Source organism: Rhinolophus hipposideros (assembly GCF_964194185.1).
Source record: "Rhinolophus hipposideros genome assembly, chromosome: 3".
NCBI lineage: Eukaryota > Metazoa > Chordata > Mammalia > Chiroptera > Rhinolophidae > Rhinolophus > Rhinolophus hipposideros.
The window spans coordinates 26,409,089-26,426,649 of NC_138049.1; the positions used below are offsets into that span (position 1 = coordinate 26,409,089).

At 38.9% G+C, this 17,561-nt stretch overlaps 1 protein-coding gene across 5 annotated transcripts in view; it reads left to right on the forward strand.

Annotated features, from left to right (window-relative positions):
- Window positions 1-6,496: 6,496 nt before the first annotated feature.
- The window catches only part of AHI1 (Abelson helper integration site 1), a 177,017-nt gene continuing 165,952 nt past the window's right edge, over window positions 6,497-17,561 (forward strand). For 3 of the 5 annotated variants that reach the window (XR_013992239.1, XM_081033065.1, XM_081033067.1), the window contains exons 1-4: window positions 6,497-6,755; window positions 7,513-7,732; window positions 8,345-8,430; window positions 10,076-10,200. Coding sequence is in view for 3 of the 5 variants with exons in the window: in XM_081033065.1 (XP_080889191.1) it covers window positions 8,403-8,430; window positions 10,076-10,200 (153 nt within the window). In the remaining 2 variants the exon portion in view is untranslated. The remainder of the gene's footprint in view (window positions 6,756-7,512; window positions 7,733-8,344; window positions 8,431-10,075; window positions 10,201-17,561) is intronic. The other 2 variants (XM_081033066.1, XM_081033068.1) reach the window with 2 other exon arrangements.

Below are 17,561 nucleotides of genomic sequence, written 5' to 3' on the forward strand. Positions count from 1 at the left end.
ATAAATTTGTTGTTCAAGCCAGTCTGTGGTGCTTTGTATGGCAGCCCTAGCAAACTAATACAAGCAGTAAGACGAACATCTGTTCTGATGGTTAATGCACATCCTGTACTAGGGATTAAGTATTGTGTATTAATCACATTTGTTTTATTGAATAAATTCACATTTTTTTATTTATTAAATATTTTGAATACCCTAAATCTATTTTCATGAATGGTTGTGCAATTGTATTATCATTAGTACCATTACTACTCTTAATTGCCTGCCTCTCTAGAACCTGTAGAGTGACCTAAGTCTTGCACTCTTGGTTAACAAAAGCAGCTTATCTGATTTCTCCAGCCTGAATGGGGCTCATTAATATGTTTACTATGTATATACCCACCTGCCTACTGGATATATCCCAGTGAAACAAAAACATCTTTTCCTCCATACGTGCTTTACCTGCACTTCCCTTGTTAGTTAATTAGCCATTCTCTACTCAGTTGCCTGAGCCAGAAACCTTTAAAATGTTTTCTATAATTTAAAAATACTTTTAAATTTACAGAGAAATTGCAAGAATAGTGTAAATAACTTATACCTTTGCCCAAATTCTCCAATTATTGACGTTATATTTGTTTTATCATTCTCTGTCTCTCTCTCTCTCTCTATATATATATATATGTATATACACACACACATGCATATATATTATATGTACACACACGCACATATATAATGTATATTTTTACTTACGTATTTATATATACTTTTTTCTAAACCATTTAAGTTGCAGACATGAAGCCTCATTACCTTTCAATACTTCAGTATGTATTTTCTAAAAACAAAGACATCTTTGTCATGCAGGAACTCTGGTCCTGCTCCCCGTACAAGAACGCAGAATATGGTGAGGCCAAAAAGGAACACCCACGGAGCCACAGGTAGGGCGTTCATACCACTATATTCTCCCTGGCGGCTGGATTAGAGACAAAGGAAGCAGGAGCCACACGATCCGCAATCTGCTGTCAGCTTCTCTGCCAACCAACCAACCTACCAAACCCTTAGCATAGCCACGACAGTTGTATTAGTGGCTAATGGCTAACCGGTAACAGCTGATGGCCACCCAGCTACAGCGGATGGCCATGTGATTACAGCTGATGGCCATCTAATAACCGAGCCAGCACCTTTCCATGTGAGGCCAAGAGCCTGGAAACTGCTCTTTGGAACACCCTGTCCCCATAATCTTTTACAGAATATAGTACTCATCAAAATCATCTAAATCACGACCCCATTCACATTTTTTCAATTGTCCCAAAAATACTCTTTATAGAAAAAGGATCCAATTCAGATGTTCTATTTAGTTGTCATGTCTCTTCTACAAACTGAAAACATTGTTTAGACATTCCTTTGTCTTATATGAACTTGATACTTTTGAGAGTACACGCCTATTATTTTGTAGAATGTCCCTCAATTTGGGGCTGTCTGATCTTTCCTCATGATTAGATTCAGGAGATGTGCTTTTGGCAGAAATATCACAGCAGTGTGTTATAAGTATCTCTCACCAGGTGGCACACAGTGTTGATTTGTCCTATTACTGGGATAGTAACCTTGGTCACCAGTGCCAAACTTCTGCACTGTCAAGTTTCTGTTTTTTCCCTTTGTAATCAACAAGTATTTGGTTGGGAGATATTTTGAGACTATGTGAATATTATGTTTGTGGGGACAAAGCCCCAGAAAGCAGTTTCCAGGCTCTCGGCATCACATAGAAAGGTGCTGGCTTGGGTAGTAAATGACCATCAACTGTAATCACATGGCCATCAGCTGTGGCTAGTTGGCCGTCAGCTGTAACCCGTAAGCCATTGGCCACTAATGTGACTGCTGTGGCTATGCTGGTGGGAGGGATGGGGGCTAGCAAGAGCAGATTACAGAGAGGCGGATGCCGCCGGCGAGAATATAGTGATATGACTCCCCTACTTATGGCTCCGTGCGTGTTCCTTTTTGGCCTCACCATGTCCTGCATTCTTATGTGGGGAGCGGGACCAGAGACCCCGTCTGCCGCCCTGCACGACAATGTTCCTTTCAAAATTCTAACCTTCTAGGTTTTGGCATACATTGATGATTTTTGCCTAAATCAATTTTTGCTGCCACAGTTGCCAATGGTGATGTTTCTACTTACATTATTCCTTCAACACATTAATTAGCATTCTAAGGTAGGCAAGAACTTTTCTTTGTCCCCATTTTAAAAATCCATGTATTTATTTGTCATGTGGGGCGTCCGGCAGGGTCTCTTTTCCCGCTCTCCTCATAAGAACGCAGGACATGGTGAGGTCAAAAAGGAACACCCACGGGGCCATAGGTAGGGGAGTCATACTACTATATTCTCGCTGGGGGCTGGGCTGGAGACACAGGAAGCAGGATCTACATAATCTGCAACCCGCCGTCCTAACAGCAGTCTGCACTTGCCAGCCACCATCTTCTTGCTAGCCCCCATTTTCCTGCTAGCATAGCCACAGCAGTTATATTGGCCAATGGCTTACGGGTTACAGCTGACGGCCAACTAGCCACAGCTGATGGCCATGTGATCACAGTTGATGGCCATTTACTACCCGAGCCAGCACCTTTCTATGTGAGGCCGAGAGCCTGGAAACTGCTTTCTGGGGTTCTGTCCCCACATTATTTCAGCGTAAACTCAACTATTGCTATTTTATTCAGTGGATTATAATCTATTAACACTATAGTTGTTCTCAGATTGCCATAGACGTGGCCAATGAGGGCTCCTGCCAGTTGGTTTCTATTTCCTCTTGATCAATCATTCTTTGAGAACTTCCTTAATTTCCAGCTCAACCAGATTTTCCAGGCTCATGCTGTACTTTCCCTGCTGCTACTCTGGAATCAGCCATTTCTCCAAGGGGCTCTAGTTCCTTTCAGCAGAGAATAGTGTTTAGGAACCATGATCTAGGGGGATGGCCGGTTAGCTCAGTTGGTTAGAGCGTGGTGCTGATAACTCCAAGGTTGCCGGTTCGATCCCCACATGGGCCACTGTGAGCTTGGGGGAAAAAAAAATCCAAGATCTAGGCATTGTGTGATAATTGCTTCTAGGGTATCATCGCTCCTACACCTTTTCAGCAGATAGGACTAAGAGGAAAGACAGATAGATAGATAGATAGATAGATAGATAGATAGATAGATAGATAGATAGAAGAAATACACACCTCCATACACACATACTTTTATCTGTATTTCTGTGTTTACATATATAGTGAAAACTGAAAACTGAGTTTACATATTCAATACCCCAATACTACCATACCACAAGGGTCATTCTGGAATTCTTCCTTTCCCTATTTGTAACTCCCTTCTCTGTTAGGGAGACTTGGCTCCCATTATCCTCAACATAGTTATTTCCTCACTTCCCTTTCATGTAAACTTCAGGCCCTGACATGCTTGCTACCTCTTCACTTGGCAAGAAGACACACGAGCTGGTTATCATGTTTTATTCCTTCTTTTCACTCAGTCCTCCACTCAAGCAATCATGAAGTCTTGACATTTCTATCTCTTAAAAATCTCTTGAATTGGTGCACTTCTCGCCTGACTGCCCATTCACCACCATTTCTTATATAGCTAACAATAACAGCATCTTAACTCATAGCCCTATATCTAAATTTGCTTTCTTCCCATCAACCATCCACACTGCAGCCAGAGTTACCTTTCTGAAATTAAAATTTGACCATTTTATTCCATGGTTAAAAATCTTTAATGATATCTCGTTGACCCTATAATACTGAGTCTCTTCATAACTTGCTTATCTCTCTTGTCTTACTTTCTCCCAAAGCCCCTCACCTCACTCTTGACTTTTCAGTCAGCCATGCTGAATATTTTTCAGTTCTTGGATTGTGCAAAGCTTTCTTTAAGTGAACTCTATACCCCACTTTCTTCTACCCAGAAACCGTTCCCAACCTGGACAACTCTACATATTTTTAAATGTCACTTCTGCTGTGAAACATGCCCTTCCACCCCAACCCTGCCCCCATTATACCTAGGGGGCAGGGGAAGCTATTGAAAAGGTCCGGGCAAGAGATGACTGGTACACATCTCAGCCAGTCTGATAAACTGCAGAATGTGTTATAAAAATACCTGACTAAGAATGAGCAGCCAGAATTATAACCTCTCTTTTTAAAAGTGGGTACTTACATCACAGTTGTGAGGACAGATGAAAAGTACATAAAACACCTATAATGCACAGCTCCTAGAAGGAGCTCAATATACAAGGTAGGACAATTAAGTTCATGAACTCACCCTAGAAAAAGTGCTACATACCTCACTGCTGAATATCACTATGGTCAAGTTCGAAGTACTTCCCTAGGGAAGCTGTGCACCAATGCCAGTGCGTAGTCCACCCTTTGAAGCAATTTTGGAACTCTTTTTCTGGAATGGCTATCAGAGCTGTCTTTGTATTACACTTCATGTCCTGAATGTCATCAAAATGTCTTCCTTTCAATATTTCCTTTATCTTCGGGTAAAGAAAGAAGTCATTGGGGGCCAGATCAGGTGAGTAGGGAGAGTGTTCCAAAACAGTTATTTGTTTACTGGCTAAAAACTCCCTCACAGAGAGTGTGGTGTGAGTTGGTGCATTGTTGTGATGCAAGAGCCATGAATTGTTGGCGAAAAATTCAGGTTGTTTTCATCTAACTTTTTCAGGCAGCCTTTTCAGCACTTCCAAATAGTAAACTTGGTTAACTACTTATCCAGTTGGTAACAAATTCATAATGAATAATCCCTCTGATATCAAAAAAGTTTAGTAATATCTTTGCAATAAGTTCGTGAACTTGGCAGACCTCGTATGTCATCCATTACTCGTTCACAAATGTTCACGAAGCCGCAATTATTTGATAGGTACTGTGCTTCATGCTGGGTCTAGAAAAATTAAAGTACAATGCAAACAATTAAAATATTATAGAATGAGTGTCCAAAGCATAATAGGATATGTAGTAGGAGTGTTTGGAGGAATTAGTCAACTTACTTAAGATTCAAAGGATGGACAACATTTGGGCTGAGACACGCAGAAGTACAAGTTTACAAGGAGGCATTTTCAGGGAAAGAGCACAAAATGTGCAATAGATTGTTGTGGTGCACCTACTTCAATATTGCTGAAGCATAAAACAGAAATGAGGCAACGAGAAATGAAACTAGTCAGGGAGATGGAGTGTCTTGTATTATAGGCAAAATAACTAGATTTTTCTCCTACAAATCATCTTTGAAAAATTTTCAGGAGAGTGGCATTATCAGATTTATATTTTTAGTGAGCTCATTCTGGTTAGCAGTGTGGAGAATGGAATTCAGTGATCAAAACTTGAGTCAGGGGACTGACAAAGAGGCCCCCTTATTAGAATTCCTGTGAGAAGCCATGAAGGCTGGCTTTAGGCATGGGGGGTTAGGATGGATAAGCTGTACACTGGAGATGCCAAAAAGGTAGAATGGACATAATTTGGTGTGAGAGGTATTTAGGATGTTCCACACGTGTCTAACTACAACCCTGGGAGGATGACGGTGGCTTAAACCAAGATAGTAGTCCAGAAAGGGAAGTAGGTTTTGAGTGGAAAGGTGAACAGTTCACTTTGAGACACATTGGATTGGTAATATTTCTCAGCACCTTCTCACAGGATCTGGAAAAACATTAAATTAGATTATGCTTTATAACGTATGGTGATGCCAATGGGAATGGAAAAGCTGGCCTCCAAAGAAATAGGCTCTCAATGTACAAACGAAGCAAGAGGTTATTGTAGGGCGTGAGTACAACTACAGAATATTCAAGAGTCGAAGAGTGACTTGTCTAGTATTTTTCCATCCCTGGTGACTCAGGGCTAATTTCTGCTTGTGGCAGAAATGAGAAAGTGGGAGGGGGTACTGGGTGTAGAAAGAAGATGACGTTTCTGTTCTGCTTTAAATACACAGTGAGATAACTCACTGCCAAACGAATCGTGGACAATTTTTTCCTTAAGATTCGGTCTGCAGTACAACTTTCCATTCTCCACCCTTAAAAGAATGTTTCCTTTTGGGGCGCCCTCGCGTGGGCAGTGATGAACGCTTCTTTCCCTCGTTCACGTTGCTTATGCTTGGCGCGTTCCCAGCTCGCTCTCGCCCCCTACCGGTTTACCCGGCGCTGGCTGCAGGCCAAAGGCGCAGAGACGCTTTTGGGGGGCGGGCTGAGGCTCGAGGGGCACCTGCGCACTGCCGGGCCCCCGACCGTTCAGAGGAAGTGGACTCTTCTCCCTTTTAGGGCCGCACAAGCCGCCTTGAGCTTTGCGCACCGACTCCGGTTCCGGGGCGCGTACCCGGCGGCAGTCCGCGGCTTCGCGAACGGGCGGGCGCGCACGCACGCCGCCCCCGCAGGCGCCGCACTGCAGTACCTACCGGCGGAGGCGGGGGCGGGGGCGGGGGCGGGGGCGGGGGCGGGGCGGGGCGGGGGCGGGGCGGGGCGGGGGCGGGGGCGGGGCGGGGCGGGGCGGGGACAGCCCAGGGGCGCGAAGCGGGGCGGCGGTCCAGACTGGGCCGCGTCGGTTGTCAGGGGAACGGGGGCGTAGGTAGGCGCTGACGTCAGCGGGCGGCGCGCTGTCCGCGCAGCGGCATCAAGCGCGTTTTCAGAGCCGGGGTTACTGGCGGCGGGGGCAGCCCTGTGCCGTCTTACTCCCAGCGGGCTCCTCGTAGCGCGGGAAGCCGCTTCGCATCGTCCCGGGGTTGGCTCCGGCGAGACGGGCTGTGTGCCGCGCTGCGCTCGCCTTCCCGTGAGTACGCAGCCGGCGCGCTGGTGGCGGGAGCCCGGGCCCAGGCACTCGGTCGGCCCCGGCCTTCCCGGGGGGGCAGTGGCGTGGGGGGCTGTTTGGATCCGAGGGCGTGCAGGTGGCACTGCGCCACTGCAAGCTTAGCGGCCGAGCGCCGCCGAGCGGATGCAGGTGGTTTTGGGGAAATACATCGGCATGCTTTTCTGCTCCCTTGTCTGGGCTTCTTGGCTCCCGAGTTCAGCGTTGTGGCCTGAAGGAGTGAATGTAATCTTTGCTCCTCCTACTCCCGATTACGCTTTAAATGCTTTTAAATCAGATGTGCTGTAAGTTCGCTTCTTTCTTTTTAGGATACCAACCTGGTGCTGAACAGTGAACCTGTGAATACCTTGTTAATTACATCTGAGAAAATGTGATCGATGCGTTACGTTTATAAGAGCCGAATTACATGAATAGGGTCTTTTTGATAGGTTTAAAAATAGAAAAAATACGTAGGCTATTTACAAATCCCTACCAAATGGTTGTGCAGCCTCTCTTCGAATTTGGGATAACTGGAAAATAGATGACCAGGCTTATTAAATCTGCATTTACTAAAATGTAAATATGAGTATAGGCTCTTATCACTAAAGTATAGGAGGTTTTGCTATGTGGATTTAGTGATGTCTTTTATCTGCATACTGGATGGAGTTCACATAAGTGAACTCACATAATTAGGAGTATATGTATAATCATTTTTTTTTTCTTTTTACCATTTTTTTCTCAGACTTTTCTGTCCAAAATGCCCTGATACCAGAGGAAAAGAAATATGGATCCCCAGGGATCTGGAGCCTTAACTGACAATTGCTGAGCCAACTCAAATTATATTTCTCTTTTCTTTTTAATGTCTTCAGTTTTATTCTTAAAAATCTATGCATATCATGTTCTAATGTGGGAATTGTTTGTTTTGGATGCACTTCCATCTTTAAGTAAAATTGGAAACTCAGGTATATATGTACTGGTTACCCATGGTTTTGATACTTAATAATACACACGCAGGTATTTATTTGAGAAAGAGGATGAATGTTTCTGCTAAGGTTTTCTACTGCAGTAGCATTTTCAGTGGTAGGCACAGAGATTGTTAGTATATGTACTGCCAGAGGTGAGCACAGGCACACAGTTGTAAATTCATTGTCTGTCAATGTGCTCCCCACAAGTGTATGTTACTAATACGAGTGTATGCTCTTAGGAAAGTCAATCCTGAGATGGAATTTCGTTTCTTAAAAATGCATTGAAATGTTCATTTTTTACATAAAATATTTAATAAAAAGTGTGTTAACATACCAAGTTAGATGTTTACTGCCTTTCAAAATTTAAAAATTGTTTTTGTTTTAAAAATGTATTTTATTCAAATATGATCCAGTTTGCTTCTTCATCTTATTTTAGACTCTAAACTGATCCAAATGTACTCAAGTTATTTGCATACGATTGAGATAAGAGAAACTGGTATAAACATGAGTTAAACCTGATTGGTATAAATAATGACATAATTTTGCCTGAAGATTATAATTTTTATTTGGAACTTTCATATTCCAAATAAATCCTCTTTGTTTTAATAGGCTCCTGATTGAATTAATGCTTTACGTTACAACGCACTGTTCCCCATAAAGCTGAGATATGCTCACTGGTGAGACTTGCATGAAATGTATGTATACAATCCATATTGTTTACTTACTTTAAATTTTGGATTATTTTAAGGGATACTTTAATAGATTAATGAATAAAGTAGATGTCATCAACCAAATATTAACATTTAGAGATATTTAAGTGTTCAGTATTCAATTTTCTATTTGATATTGGTAATTAAGGTTAATAGTATTCAATGGATGGCAGTTTGTGACTCAGCTGGACAAAGTAAATAATAATTACAACATATGGTTAGTTTTCATTTATTTTCAAAATGGATGTTTTACTCTAAGCAGTCAGAGGCAAACTTTTTTTTTTTTAAAGCAAGGTAGTAAATATTTTTAGGCTTGGTCTGTGCTACAGCTATTGAACTCTGTCTGCCATTGGAGCACAAAAGCAGCCATAACAATTCTTAGCAGAGTGGGCATGGCTTTGTTTCTATACAACTTTATTTACATAAACAGGTGACTGGCCTGCAGACCTTGTTTGCCAACACCTCCTCTGGGGTATTCATTCATTAAGCATTATTTATTGAATACTTGTTTGAATATTTATTCTGTGACAGACCAGACCGCATGATACCATGTTTCGCCAAAAATAAGACCGGGTCTTATATTAAGTTTTGCTCCAAAAGACGCATTAGGGTTTTTTTTCAAGTTAGGTCTTATTTTTGGGGAAACACGGTAGTAGCTGGGGATATATTTATAAACTACATAGCATAGTGAAAGAGACGGATGGTATGTTTATTTATGTAGATATACAAGTAATTGTACAATTTCAAGTTGGGTTAAGTGTTGTGAAGGAAAAAATTAGTCTCCTATGTGAGAAACAGAAATTTAGACAAGGTTGTCGAGAAACAGTCCACTTTAGAGGCAGCATTTAAACAGGCAGCTTAATACAAGTCAGGTGAGGGCTCAGAGGAAACTTCCACCAGAGAACTTAGAAGAGTTAGGAAGCTTCCAAATGGGGAGAAGCAGCTTCGCATGGAAAGGAGCTTGTTCTGACAGAGGATCTAGAAGAGTGGTATGTCTCAGATCTAGGGATCTCAGGGAACATTGGTCTTGATGTGAAGCTGTAGAAGTAGGCAGGCCAGGAATAGAGAATCCTGCAGGGCATGTGAAGAACTTATATAATTTTGTCCTGAGTGAAATGGGAAACTCACAGTGTCCTAAGTAAAAGAATAACATGATCTATGTTTCAAAGGAAAACAAACTTTCAGCTTTTAATATTTGTTGAATGCTGATTATTTACTAGGCAAGTGTTAGCCATTTTTCATGCAAAATGATCTTCGACATAGGATTTTTCTGATTTTATAGATAAGGAAGATGAAGTTTAAAGATGTTAAATAACTTGTTTAAGGCCACATTAACAGTCCAGATGCTACTAACAGTGATAAATGCTACTGTGTATCACAAGTAAAACAGTTAACTTAGCAAAGGAAACTTTCAGAGGGTATAGCCCAAAAGGTAGGAGGGGTACGGGTGAGTGTGGTGTCACCAAAGCCAAAAAAAATTTGTTTTTAAGAAGAAAGGACTGGTCAGTTTTTCTAATGTAGCTGAAGAACTCATGCAGGTATTTATAAGACTCTTCTTTAACATAATAATAATGAAAATGTGTTATATTAGAATTATTTAGAAAATGACATGAGTCTTTATCATTTGTAGTTGAGAGTGAAGCCAAAGTAAAAACCAAAGTTTGTTTTGAGGAATTGCTTAAGACCCACAGTGACCTAATATGCGAAAGAAAAAAACCGAAGAAAAACATGGGCAAATCTAGAGGAAAAATCTCAGTGAGTAATTGATCGTTCGGTAATAGTGACTCAAATATCTTCATAAAATGATGACTTTTCATATTAAAAGTCTAAGGAACTTTGGAAATTAAAAACTAAATTTATGTCATGGTCAATAACACGTGGGAAGTTTACTCTATATTCTAACATCACTCTTACAATATTGAGTTCAGTCTTGAGTGCTGTCCTACAAGAATAACAATAGACAAACTGGTGAGAGTGACAGGGGAGAGGGGGTAAATGGATAAATGTCAAACTAGCCATATTGCACATTATTGAAGAAAATTCAAACTTGTAACCCATAACAATTTAGGAAATCATATCTTACTTCAGATATTCAATGACTTATCTTTATTTAGACTTACTCATGTAATTCTACCCAGCAGAACCAGGGGAAAGCAATGGAAACTAAAGGCAGTAATTATCCTTTTGTATGTGAGGTATGTTTCAAATGATACAATTTTTGACAGCACATTTAAAAGGATTGAAAATATAGAACTCAAACCAATACTAAACAAATTAGCAATTTACTACAACCTGATTCCCAGGGTACCAAAAAGAATCTGTAATAGTATCCACAATTAATGCTCTATTCAATCTTCAAACCTGTATCACTATTTTAGTTGGACCTTTTATTTCTTTGACCATTGTCTCTTGTGTACACGCACACATACACACACACAAAAATAAATACATTCATGTATGTTCTGGTAATTGGTACGTAGTATTTCCTTGGCTGGAGTTTTATGATGAGTTACATACATCCTACATTATACTTATAGTAAATGTTTTCCTGTTTTGTATTTTGTTATATGACCTGTTCATTTTAATATTCTATCTGGTAGCCATCAGTATACACAATATATATTCTCAAGTGAGGCAAAAATAAGTGCAACATTGACTAGAAACCAGCCATACACATGAGGGGTTTCATAGTATACCAGTGTACTACTTAACACCAATTTAGAATTCCTGATAGAATAGAGATTATGTTTCCCATAGTGGATGCTGTCCTAAAATAAAATGTGCTTCTTCTGGTGGTACCATTATACAGTGTGGTAGGGAATAGTGGCATATAGAGGATGGAACATTGCATGTTGGTATATGCCCTCCCCTTGGGTAAGGTGATATACATTAGTCAAAAGCATCTGGACTTGGGTCACAGTGTGGCCTCTCCCATGTGTCTTTAGGCCCAGCACAAGTAGCTACCAACCTTGGATAGCTTTATAGGTCCTTTCACGGGCCAGGCAAATGCAGTGGCTGACCTCAGCCTGCTCCACAGCCCCTCCCAAAAGGCCTTGGAACCAACACTCTCGGTGGTTGGCTTTAGACAACAACAGAGCACCATCTAGACAGCCCACCCATAGGGTCAGCCCCCTCTGTGGTTGTAGCCAGTCTTCACAACCAGTCAGCCTCAGTGTCATCCCTACCCACTGGTGTGCCAACAGCAGTCAAGTCTCAACTACAACAGAAAGCATACACAAGGGCCACCCCTGGAGCACCTGGTTCAGGTGACCGGGGATACTGCACAGCCGGACACCACAGGACACCTACTATATAAGGCCACCCTGCTAAGACTGGGAGAATTAGCAGATCTACCTAATACATAGAAAAAAACAGGAAGCCAAAAGGAAGAGACAAAGAAACATGTCTCAAATTAAAGAACAGGAGAAAACCCCAGAAAAAGAACTAAATGAAACAGAGGCAAGCAATCTATCATATACAGAGTTCAAAACACTGGTTATACACAATGTGCTACATAGATGATGTAATACAGAATCGTACACTTGAAACCTGTGTAACTTTACTAACCATTGTCACCCCAATAAACTTTAAATAAAAAACAAAACAAAACAAAAAAACACTGGTTATAAGGATGCTCAACGAAATTAAGGAAAGAATAGATCAACTCACTGAAAACTTCAACAAAGTCATAGTAAACGTAAAAGGACACATAGAAACCATAAAAAAACCAGTCAGAAGTGAAGAATACAATAACTGAAATGAAGACTACACTAGAAGGAATCAACAGTAGATGAAACAGGATTGACTCAGTGATTTGGAATACAAAGTAACAAAGCACCCAATCAGAACAGCAAAAAGAATTTAAGAAATGAGGATAGTTTAAGTGACCTCTGGGATAACATCAAGCCTAACAACATTTACATCATAGGATACCAGCAGGAGAAGAGAGAGAGCAAAAGATTGAAAACCTATTTGAAGAAATGATGACTAAAAACTACCCTAACCTGGCAAAGGAAATAGACACATAAGTCCAGGAAATGCAGAGCCCCAAACAAGATGAACACAAAGAGGCCCGCACCAAGACACATCATCATTAAAATGCCAAAGGTTAAAGACAGAGAAAGAATCTTAGAGCAGCGGGAGAAAAGCAGTTAGTTACCTACAAGGGAGCTCCCAGAAGACTGTCAGTTGTTTTCTCAACAGAAACTGCAGGCCAGAAGGGATTGTCAGGAAATAAACTGATGAAAAGCAGGTACCTAAAACCAAGACTACTTACCCAGCAAGCCTTTCATTTATAATGCAAGGTGAGATAAAGAGCTTCCCAGACATGAAAAAGCTAAAGGAGTTCATCACCACCAAACCAGTATATGAGGGACGTTAGAGGGATTTCTTTAAGATGGAAAAAAAAAAAAAAAGGTAAAAAATATGAATAATAAAACGACACTAACTACTCTTCTATCAATTACTTCAGATTTAAATGGATTAAATGCTCCAGTCAAAAGACAGAGCAGTTACTAGTGGAAGCCAAAAGTTTTCTTCCCAAACTGCCAAGAATTATACAGGCCATAAATGAAATGGGAATACTTTTTAATTTAAGGTTCGAGGTGTTGTATGGATGGAACAAGGAACGAGATTTGCCTAGACCTTTGTTGTATCTTCAGGACACTTTTTATTTTATTGATGCTTAAACTACAAAATTCGGTGTATTCAAATTTGATCATAGTGAATCTACTTCAAAAGGAAAAAAATCCAACTTTATGAATATTAAATGTAAGGTTTGCCTTTTTTATCTAGTTTCCCGTGGAATAGCTTATGAAATATGTTCTATAAGATGTACATTTTTTCATCATAGCAAATTGTAAATAACTTAACCGTGTTTCCCCAAAAATAAGACCTAGCCGGACCATCAGCTCTAATGCGTGTTTTGGAGCAAAAATTTATACAAGACCCAGACTTATATACGACTGGGTCTTACATCACATCACATCACCTCACATCACCCCACCCCACCCGATCTCACCCCAGTCTTATATTGAAATAAGACCGGGTCTTGTATTAATTTTTGCTCCAAAAGACTCATTATAGCTGATGGTCCGGCTAGGTCTTATTTTCGGAGAAACAAAGTATTAACGTGCTACATTTTAATTAATTTTATTCTAGCTATTTTTAAAGAGAAAGCTAGAAATTGAGCATTTTGTATACGATATGTTTCCATCCTCCTTCCCTTTTCTCCCCTCACTCCTTATTTAATTTTCATTTGTCATTAGGTTTTTGGATTTGCCAGTGACCTGCTGTAGATTATGAACCATGTCAGAGAATAAAGCTGATGATTGTATCAGTCTTAAATTATTCATGATTCAATAAAATTGATGATTATTTAAAAAAAAAAAAAGACAGAGTAGCCAAATGGATAAGAAAACAAAACCCATACATATACTATTTGTGAGAGACTCATTCAGATCAAAAGACACACACAGACTGAAAGTACAGGAATAGAAAAAGATATTTCTTGCTAATGGCAAGGAAAAAAATAGTTGGGTTATCAATACTTATATCAGACAAAACAGAACTTAAAACGTATATAATAATAGACAAAGAAGGACCCAGCAATTCCATTTCTGGGTATTTGTCCAAAGAAACCCAAACCACTAATATGAAAAGACATGCATCCTTATGTTCATTGTAGTAGTATTTACAAAAGCCAAGATATAGAAGCAACCTAAGTGCCAATCGATAAGACAATTATATATATATACATATATATATGTGTATATATATATGTATATATATATACACAATGGAATATTACTCGGCCATAAAAAGAATGAAATCGTAACCATTTGAGACAACATGGATGGGCCTAGAGGGTATTAAGTCAGACCGAGAAAGACAAATACCATGATTTCAATTCTATGTGGAATCTTAAGAAAAAAGGAACACACAAGAGACAAACAGATTCAGACAAAGACAACAACCAGATTAGGGGAGGAGCTGGGGGCTGGGTGAAAAAGGTGAAGAGATTAAGAAGTACAAATTGGTAGTTACAAAATAGTCCCAGGGATGCAAAGTACAGCATAGGGAATAAAGTCATAATATTAAAATAACTATGTACGGTGCCAAGTTGAATGTCTAACCACTAAGTTGTACACCTGAAACTAATGTAAAATAATATTGAATGTCAATTGTAATTGAAAAAAAATATATGTTGAGGCATGTATAATAAAATACTTGTCTTTATAAAAATATGCTTTGACTGAACGGCTTATTCAAAGCTAAGATTAAAAGGACAACAACTTGTCTTGGAAAAAAGTCCTGGAAGTACACACTGTTGCCCAATAAAGTCCTGTTCTCCTTCCCCAGTAAAATCTTTAAAAAAAAAAGCTTTGAAAATAAAATAAGAATGCCTGAAAAGACCTGTAACTCATACATTTGGGAATGCAAAATCGCATAGCCACTTTGGGAAGCACTTTTATAGTTATTTAAGGAGTTAAACATCAGTTTTTACCATGTAGCACAGCATTTCCACTTGGGGGTATTTACTCAAGAGAAATGAAACCATATAACAGTGCAAAACTGAAAATAACTCAAATGTCTATTAATTAATTGTGCAGTTCTGCTCAGCTATAGAAAGGAATAAACTACATGGAACAATATGGGTGAATCTCAAAGCTTTATGCTGAGTAAAGGAAACCAGACACAAAAGGCTGTATATACTGGATGATTCCGTTTATATGAAATTGTAGACAACACAAAACTATAATGATAGAAAGCCGTTCAGTGTTTAAGTGAGACCAAGGCTTGGGGGGTGGGGGTGAGTAGCGATTGACTTTGTAAAAGAACACGTGGGGTGGTGGAAATGTTTAACATGATTACGGTGGTGGTCACACGTCTTTGTACGTTTGCCCAAATCCATTTAATTGTACACTTAAAATTGGTTAATTTTATTTTATGGAAGTTATATTTCAATATAGCTGATTTTAAAAGCATACAAACTAAGCCAAAATCCTAAATGATGCACAGAAGGTAAAGATAAAAGGATGGGCAAAGGTATAATAGAACATGAACAAATGTATTTGAGACACTTCAAAATTCACTCATAATCTAATGCATAAAGTAGACTATTTTTATGGTAGCACAACAAAACTAGAAATTTGTAACAAAAGTTTAAAATTCATAAACTGCTTGGAAATTTTTAAACTATCCCATAAAACTGTTATCAAGAAAAAGAAAATCAGAACTCCAAAAAGAGCATCTTTCAAAAACTAATGAAAATAGCAGTACCGTGCTACAGAACATATGGGATGCTACCAAAGATACTTGGGGAATTACATTTGTTGCAGTGGTTTAAAAAAAATAATTGAATTAAGCCGAAGTAGGTGAATAATGCATATAAAGTCATTATAACATTTAAATGTTACTAAAAGGTTGACAGGTTAGTGGAAGAGAGTAAGTAAACTGAGCTTCATCTGATTAGCTTTCCAAGTGTTTCATTTTTGAAATCTTTTCTTCTAGAACATAATGTATTTTTCTGTTTCTAATTTTTGTTTATTTTTTTCCAATTATTTCCTTTAGGAGTTTCCTCACAATTTGTATAATACTACCAGTACGTTTCTGGTACTCACTGAGAAAGTAGAAAGAAAAGATTACACATGCCCCCTTTTAATATAATAGAAATTCAAGGTATTAGGTATGACTTTATTCATAGAAAGAAGACAAAAATAAATTTCCAAAAAAGTTAGTTATGATTTTCCTCAAATGAGGCAACCAGGGTTGGTTGAGCTTTGGGTCTTCTTTTTCTCTGTATTTTCTGGGTTTTTTGTATTTAATATTTTTTTTCCTTAACTGTTTTAAATGAAGCATATATCCTTCTGCAAATAGAACTTGTGAAAATAAACCTTTTTTTTTAAAGGAGATTATTAGATTTGATTAAGGAAGAGTTTTTTGGAGGATAGAGCTTTATAATTTATCCTTGAAGAACAGATCAAATTTGAAAATATATTTTAGGTAAGCTAAAGAGTCTTGGGGGTGGTAAAATATTAGATACGTCTTGGGATACAAGGGTTTTTTAAAGCATTTTCTCATCTTTTCACATTAGATATTTTCTAACTATTTTCAAACAAGGATTTTTGAAAACTTGAACTTCAATTTTTATTGGTAAACTTACCCATTTAGGGGAGAATTCTTCATTTGGTATTGGCTTCCATCTTGTAGCACTTTGGTTTTATCCATTCCACAAATATCTGAAACTTTTGTCACTCAAAATTTTAATTTTAACATCTGCAGTTTTGTTTTGTTGTTTTTTTCCCACCCAATATGCTTTGCAATTCTCTTTATTAATGTTAATCCCACTTATATTAAATTCTTAATTTTGTTTATGCTCTTCACTTCTTCATTGTTAATGTTTCTGTTTTATTGGATTTGGTTGCTTTCACTTTGTGCTACTTTTCTTCAGTGTTTGTTAGTTTATAGTTGTCTAGTCATCTTTATTTTTGAGACTCTCTGTCTCCTACCTGTCCGTTGTGTTGCACATAGTCTGCTTCTGCTGTTGGTGAAGATTGTACCTACCAGAAACACGGTGCTGTATCTCTCTATAATCAGCTGTTTTGTCGTCCGAGTGAACGTCACCATCTAACAGAGATGGAGACGGCGGACAGAGCTATCCCCCTCACTCCTCAATTGGTCGTCCTCAGGCTTATTCCCTCCTTCTCTTTGTATTTCTTAATTCTGAGCTTATGGCTTCTCCAGTAACACTTTTTTCTCTGGAGAAGCCTTTTCTTATGGGCTGTGGGAAAGTAGTTCCCTTAATAGATCTAATAGTAGTTTCTCAATAGATCTAATCCTGCTTATTTTTATCGTTGTGGAATTTCTCAAAATATTTATTTTATTGCTAGTAATATTCCTTTTTAAGTTCTATTAAATATTAAATTTTTTCTATTAAAATGTCTCTTAAATGATTTTAATTGGAAAAAGAGTCAGGGGTATGCTTGATCTGTCATTTGATTTAACTTGATAATATTTAATACTTAGCTGTATTTTCAGTGATACGTTTGGACTAATTGCAGGGTGATCCTAGAACTATAGATTTGGTTTTAGAGTGTAATTATGAAGCAGAATAA